A 7,535-nucleotide genomic window follows, 5' to 3' on the forward strand; every position below is an offset into this window, starting at 1 on the left:
GGTCCGATATAGACTAAATTTGGGACCTAGTCCAACTCACTACTCAAAATTTCAGTGCCTTCCGTTAATAAACGCACCTTCTATAGTCTTAAGGCTTTGAATCCTCTGATCTCTCTATATGGCAGCTATATGAATATGTGGTGTGATATGGACCAAATTCGGGTCGGTCCGTATTCCATTCGGGCAAAGAGGGGCCTTGTCCAAATTATTGTTCCAAATTTCATTACAATTGGGTAATAAATGCGTATCTTATGAGCGCAAGAGCCTCAATCGGCTGATCCGTCTACATGGCAGCTATATGTAACTATGGCGAGATATGGACCTTATCGGTGTTGGACTTCGGGGGTCTAGATACAACTCACTGTTCAAAATGTCATTGAAATTGGGTAATAAGTGCGCCTGTTACTGACTTTAGAACGTCGGCAGATCGGTCTATATGGCAACTATATCCATATATGATTCGATCTCAACTATATTCGGCTAAAATGTCAAGCTGTCTAATTAAATTCACAGTTCTAAATTTCAGCGTAATCGGGTAATAAATGCGTCTTTAATCGGGTAAAGAACCTGAATCGGTCTGCCGATATATTGTAGTAGCCATATAGACCGATCTGCCGAAATTTTAAAGTCTGTAACAGGCGCATTTATTTACGCAATTTTAATGACATTTTAAACAGTGAGTTGTATCTAGACCCCCGAAGTCCAACACCAATAAGGTCCTATATGGCAGCTATATACAAATATTCTCCGATTGGGAAGAAATAGTGTTCGGTGCCAAATTTAAACACAATATGTCAATTTTTAAAGACTGTAGCGTGATTATAACTGACGGACACACCGATGGACAGGCACAAAAAATTTAAAAACCTTCTTTTCTTGCTAGGCCCCCGTATCAAATTTTATGCTTTTTATAGCCTCCACCATAGGATGGGGGTATACTAATTTCGTCATTCTGTTTGTAACACCTCGAAATATGCGTCTAAGACCCCATACAGAATATATATTCTTGATCGTCATGTCATTTTAAGTCAATCTAGCCATGTCTGTCCGTCCGTCCGTCTGTCAGTCGGTTGGTATTGTAAATGGGCCAAATCGGTCCATGTTTTGATATAGCTGCCATATAAACCGATCTTGGGCCTTGATTTCTTGAGCCTCTAGAGTGCGCAATTCTTATCCGATTGGGATGAAATTTTACACGACGTATTTTGTTATGATATTCAGCAACTGTGCCAAGTATGGTTCAAAAACAGATCTGGGGACTTGACTTCTTGAGCTTCTAGAGGGCGCAATTGCTATCCGATTTTGCTGAAATTTTGCATGACGTATTTTATTCTTACTTCCAACAACTGTGTCAAATAAGGTACAAATCGGTTCATAATCAGATATAGCTGCTATATAAACCGACCTGGGATCTTGACTTCTTGAGCCTCTAGAGGTCGCAATTATTATCCGATTTGCCTGAAATTTTGTACGACGGATTCTCTCATGACCATCAATATACGTGTTTATTATGGTCTGAATCGGTCTATAGCCCGATACAGCTCCCATATAAATCGATTTCTCTATTTTACTACTTAAGCCCCCAAAGGGCGCAATTCTAATTCGAATTGGCTGACATTTTACACAGGTCTCCAACATATAATTTAATTGTGGTCCAAACCGGACCATATCTTGATATCGCTCTAATAGCAGAGTAAATCTTTTCTTATATCCTTTTTTTGGCGTAAATCGGTATATAACCTGATATAGCTGCCATATAAACCGATCTGGGATATTGACTTCTTGAACCTCTAGAGGGCGCAATTCTCATTCGATTTGGCTGAAATTTTGTACAACGGCTTCTCTCATGACCTTCAACATACGTGTCTAATATGATCTGAATCGATCTATAGCTTGATACAGCTCCCATATAAACCTATCTCCCGATTTTGCTTCTTGAGCCCCTTCAAAGCGCAATTCTTTTCCGAATGAACTGAAATATTACACAATGACTTCTACAATGTCAATCAGCATTCATTTATGGTCCGAATCGGACTATAACTTGATATAGCTCCAATAGCATAACAGTTCTTATTCAATATTCTATGTTTGTCTAAAAGGAGATACCGCGCATAGAACTCGACAAATGCGAACAATGGTGGAGGGTATATAAGATTCGGCCCGGCCGAACTTAGCACGCTCTTATATGTTTTTTTTTTTTTTTTTTTTTTTTTTGACACATGAAATAAATGTCATTAGCAACATTTAAAACTGTAAAGGAATTTTAATAATTTTTAATTTTTGTTTTTTTTTTGTGCTCAGCTGCCGCTTCCAGTTCCTTCTGTATTTAATCGAATCAAGCTCCTATTGAATTTTTACTCCTGCTGATTTCATGTATAAATTGGACGCAACTTTGGACGATGTCCAAAATACTCGTTTTTTCAATATTTATAGTGATTTGATTAAGCAAATGTCCAAAGAGACACAATTTAACGAAATGGAAGTTCAAAGCATTCTTTTGGTCTATCACAAATTTGTCTTGGACAATGGCCCAAAGGCCAAGAGTATGACTATCAAACAATTCAATAATCTGTTCTTTGTGCTTTTCAAAATCAATGATATGCAAATAATTGAGCGTACACTTAAGCTAATAACATCCGAATCGCAGAAAGATGTTGATCCGTTAGCCTGGGTAAAACTGTTATCGGTGTTTCTATCCAGTGATTTGGAGCAAAGAATGCAATTTGCTTATCAGGTATAGTGAAAGTAACAACTATTGGGTTGCCCAAAAAGTAAGTGCGGATTTTTCATATAGTCGGCGTTGACAAATTTTCTCACAGCTTGTGACTCTGTAATTGCATTCTTTCTTCTGTCAGTTATCAGCTGTTACTTTTAGCTTGCTTTAGAAAAAAAGTGTAAAAAAAAGTATATTTGATTAAAGTTCATTCTAAGTTTTATTAAAAAAAGCATTTGCTTTCTTTTAAAAAATCCGCAATTACTTTTTGGGCAATAGTTGTCAAGACAAGGCCAAACAAGTAAAAGGGTACTAAGTTCGGCCGCACCGAATCTTTGGAACCCACCACCATGGATTCTGCTAAAAATTTATGCATACTAACTTCTGTCAAACTAGCAAAATTAAAGCTTCTAGGAACCGAATAAGGATAATCGAGAAACCGGTTGAAATGGGAGCTATATCGGGTTATAGACTGATTTGGGCCGTACTTGGCACAGTTGTTGGAAGTCGTCACAAAACACTAAATTGGACAAAAATTGCGGGCTTGTAAGCGATCAAGAAGTCAAATCGGGAGTTCGGTTTATATGGCAGCTATATCAGGTTATAGACCGATTTGGACCGTTGTTGCACAGTTGTTGGAAATCGTAACAGAACACTGCATGTGAAACTTCAGCAAAATCAGACAAAAATTCCGTCTTCCAGGGGCTCAAGAAGACAAATCTGGAGATCAGTTTGTTTATATGGGACCTATATCAGATTATAAGCCGATTAAGACCGTCGAGTATTAATGTTGAACAAATCGGATGAATATTGCCGCTTCCAGGGGCTCAAGAAATGGGAGCGATATCCAAATCTAAACCGATATGACCCATTTGCAATGCCCAATGACCTACACCAATATTAAGTATCAGTGCAAAATTTCAAGCGGGTAGCTTTGCGCGTTCGACCGCTATCAGGATTTCAAGATCAATATTTCAAGGTGTTACAAACGGAATGACTAGGTTAATGTACTCCCATCCTATGGTGGTGAGTATAAAAATCTCACTATTTTAGCTAAAAATGTTGTTTTGTCCTTCGAGGCATATTTGTACTAGCCGTATCGGGCCCGCTCCGCTGTGCCTTCCTTCGCCTTGAATGTGTATATCGAATACGTGCCACTGTAGCCTATGTCGGCCTATAACGACGGACGCCTGCGTTCAAATCCTGGCGATGACATCGGACAACATTTAAAGCAGTGGTTGTTGTTGTTGTTGTTGTAGTAGCAGTGTGTGCTACACTGAGGCGGCAGCCCTTGCCGATGAAGGAATTCATCGGGTCAATCCGGTACATACAACCGGCTGCCATGGGATTGAAAGCAGTGGTGATCCCCTCTTATGCTGGCGACATTTGCCATGCTTGATCATGTAAAAATTCTCCTCACAGAGATGTCGCACTGCGGCATGCCATTCGGACTCGGCTATAAACTTAAGTCCCTTATCATTGAGTTTAAACTTGAATCGAAAAGCTCGGTATCTGATAAAATGCCGGTTTCTGATGAATATTCCGGTTTAGAGAGACGCTTCATGCTCTACTTTCAAATACATTTTTTTTTGAGCCCCATCATCAGGTGGGGCAGGCACATGGCTCTTCAATTGGATACCAAATTCTTTGTTTTTTTTTCTCTCAAGCAACTTTCGTTTGAGCTTTATATTGTCGTGATTGGTCTATATACCCATTTAACGGGTTTTGGACGACCCACGAGGCACCGGACCCCAACAATAGAAGCCATGCTTTGTTTTGACTGTGAGAGTGCAATCAAAATTTCGAACGATTCGCATTACCAAACTCCGAGATCTAGTGGTTTTGAAAATTAGGGTAATGAAAAGTACCTTTTGGGAAAGGGAGGGCACTCAAACATTTCGATTTAAATATGGATATCAAATTCGTGCTGCACTCCCAAATCCATTAAATGTGAGCCCCCTATTGGCGTGGTCAGTAAATATGTAATGCATGGAGGGTGTTTTGGGACGGGGGCGGCCACCGGCACTTTTCCCCGAGTATAGATATAAAATTCGTACTTTACTCCCAAATACCGTTGATTTGAGCTCCATATTGCCATAGTGATGGAAATGAAGTTTAGAGTTTAGAGGGCGCTTAAGGGCGTACGCCTAAACACTTGCCTCCAAAATTGGATATCAAGTTCGTTTCTTAGTCTTAAATACCAGCTTGAAATGTTGCACAATTTTTTTATACCCTCCACCATAAGTATATGGGGGTATATTAATTTCGTCATTCTGTTTGTAACTACTCGAAATATTCGTCTGAGACCCCATAAAGTATATATATTCTTGATCGTCGTGACATTTCATGTCGATTTAGCCATGTCCGTCCGTCTGTCCGTCCGCCTGTCTGTCGAAAGCACGCTAACTTCCGAAGGAGTAAAGCTAGCCGCTTGAAATTTTGCACAAATACTTCTTATTAGTGTAGGTCGGTTGGTATTGTAAATGGGCCATATCGGTTCATGTTTTAATATAGCTGCCATATTAACCGATCTAGGGTCTTGACTTCTTGAGCCTCTAGAGGGCGCAATTCTTATCCGATTGGAATGAAATTTTGCACAAGGTGTTTTTTTATGATATCCAACAACTGTGCCAAGTATGGTTTAAATCGGTCCATAACCTGATATAGCTGCCACATAAACCGATCTTGGGTCTTGACTTCTTAAGCCTCTAGAGGGCGCAATTCTTATCCTATTGGAATGAAATTTTGCACGACGTATTTCGTTATGATATCCAACAACTGTGCCAAGTATGGTTCGAATCGCTTCATAACCTGATATAGCTGCCATATAAGCCGATCTTGGGTCTTGACTTCTTGAGCCTCTAGAGGGCGCAATTCTTATCCGATTTGAATGAATTTTGGCACGAAGTATTTTGTTATGATATCCAACAACCCTGCCAAGTATGGTTCGAATCGGTTCATAACCTGATATAGCTGCCATATAAGCCGATCTTGGGTCTTGACTTCTTGAGCCTCTAGAGGGCGCAATTCTTATCCGATTTGAAAGATTTTTTGCACGAAGTATTTTGTTATGATATCCAACAAATGCGCCCAATAAGGTATAAATCGGTTCATAACCTGATATAGTTGCCATATAAACCGATCTGGGATCTTGACTTCTTGAGCCTCTAGAGGTCGCAATTATTATCCGATTTGCCTGAAATTTTGTACGACTGATCCTCTCATGACCATCAAAATACGTGTTTATTATGGTCTGAATCGGCCTGATACAGCTCCCATATAAATCGATCTAACTATTTTACTTCTTTCTTTTTTAGCATAGGTCGGATTTGGATGGAATTTTTTTTTTGCGTGTTTTGCTATGATTTTCAACAACTGCGTTCCATAACCTAATGTAGCAGTCATATTGATTTCGTGAGCCTCTAGAGGGCGCAATTCCTATCCGATTGGCCTGAAATTTTGCATGACTTGTTTCGTTATCACTTTCAACAACTGTGCCAAATATGGTTCAAATCGGTCCATAACCTGATATAGCTGCCATATAAACCGATCTGGGATCTTGACTTCTTGAGCCTCTAGAGGTCGCAATTATTATCCGATTTGCCTGAAATTTTGTAAGACGGATTCTCTCATGACCATTAACATACGTGTTTATTATGGTCTGAATCGGTCTATAGCCCGATACAGCTCGCATATAAATCGATCTCTATATTTTACTTCTTGAGCCCACAAAGAGCGCAATTCTTATTCGAATTGGCTGACATTTTACACAGGTCTCCAACATAAATATAATTTAATTGTGGTCCAAACCGGACCATATCTTAATATTGCTCTAATAGCAGAGCAAATCGTTTCTTATATCCTTTTTTTTGCCTAAGAAGAGATGCCGGGAAAAGAACTCGACAAATGCGATCCATGGTGGAGGGTATATAAGGTTCGGCCCGGCAGAACTTAGCACACTTCTGTTTTTTTATCTTTAGATCTATGATGTTGGTGGCAAAGGTGCCTTAACTCGTTTAATGGTCAGCTTGGCTGTGGAGAATTTTTTTGCTATTGATGATGAAGATGAGTTAAATGAGTTGAGAACGGTAAAAAAAATAAAATTTTTTTTTTTTTTTATTTGGTATTAATGCCTTGTGTTTCTATCACTCTAGGATATGGTTGAATTGATATTTCGAAAATTTGATGTTGATAAGGATGGCATTATCTCTTATGATGATTACTCCAATGTAGTTAGAAAACAACCGATGCTATTGGAGTTCTTGGGTCAATGTTTTCCCAATACCAATGACTTGACCATCATTGCTTATTGTACAAACCTTTTGTCCAAGATGAGATTTTTCGAAGGCAAACTTCAAGAATGACTATAAATATATGAAATAAAAATTTAAAAACTGTTTTTTTTTTTTTAAAAAAAAAGAAGCTAAGCCATTTATAAGGAATTTTGATATTAAAAGGTGATAAATCAAAAGAATCATATACACTGATAAAAAAATGACGGTACTTTGCCAACACCGCCTGGTATAGTTTTGTTCGCGTCACTTAATACCATTTGGTATCAATTCAATACCAGACAAAGGAGACTGTTCTTGCTATCGCACCAGAAGTGTTGTTGGGCCTTTTATCTAAAAAAAAAAATATTTATGCCACTATAAAATATTTGTTAAACCAATAAATAAAATGTTTTTATACATGATTTGATTTCGCAAAAACCTGTTCAAATACTCGAAAGCAGGGAAAATGAATGTCTAAGGACATTCTACATCAAAAACATTGTAGTCTCTTGTGTGGAAAACTATGCTGTGTTGGTGTATTCATATGA

The 7,535-nt window shown here is 38.6% G+C and overlaps 1 protein-coding gene across 2 annotated transcripts; it reads left to right on the plus strand.

The window, feature by feature from the left end:
* The first annotated feature begins 2,254 nt into the window (after positions 1-2,254).
* On the plus strand, positions 2,255-7,120 carry LOC131994633 (calaxin-like). 2 transcript variants are annotated; one of them, XM_059361390.1, is made up of 3 exons: positions 2,259-2,734; positions 6,694-6,801; positions 6,868-7,120. In XM_059361390.1, the coding sequence occupies exons 1-3, from the start codon at positions 2,372-2,374 to the stop codon at positions 7,075-7,077; spliced, it is 681 nt and encodes a 226-aa protein (XP_059217373.1). In that variant the 5' UTR covers positions 2,259-2,371; the 3' UTR covers positions 7,078-7,120. The 2 variants fall into 2 exon arrangements, with proteins under 2 accessions (XP_059217376.1, XP_059217373.1); XM_059361393.1 differs by lacking the exon at positions 6,694-6,801 and having other exon boundaries at positions 2,255-2,734.
* The last annotated feature ends 415 nt before the right edge of the window (positions 7,121-7,535 follow it).

The sequence above is a fragment of the Stomoxys calcitrans genome, chromosome 1 (assembly GCF_963082655.1).
Source record: "Stomoxys calcitrans chromosome 1, idStoCalc2.1, whole genome shotgun sequence".
Classification (NCBI taxonomy): Eukaryota; Metazoa; Arthropoda; class Insecta; order Diptera; family Muscidae; genus Stomoxys; species Stomoxys calcitrans.

Coding starts and splice junctions, on each gene's coding strand:
- LOC131994633 (XM_059361390.1), top strand. CDS start 2,372: ATGTATAAATTGGACGCAACTTTGGACGATGTCCAAAATACTCGTTTT. Junction 2,735..6,693: donor GAATGCAATTTGCTTATCAG/GTATAGTGAAAG, acceptor TTTTATCTTTAG/ATCTATGATGTTGGTGGCAA. Junction 6,802..6,867: donor AGTTAAATGAGTTGAGAACG/GTAAAAAAAATA, acceptor CTATCACTCTAG/GATATGGTTGAATTGATATT.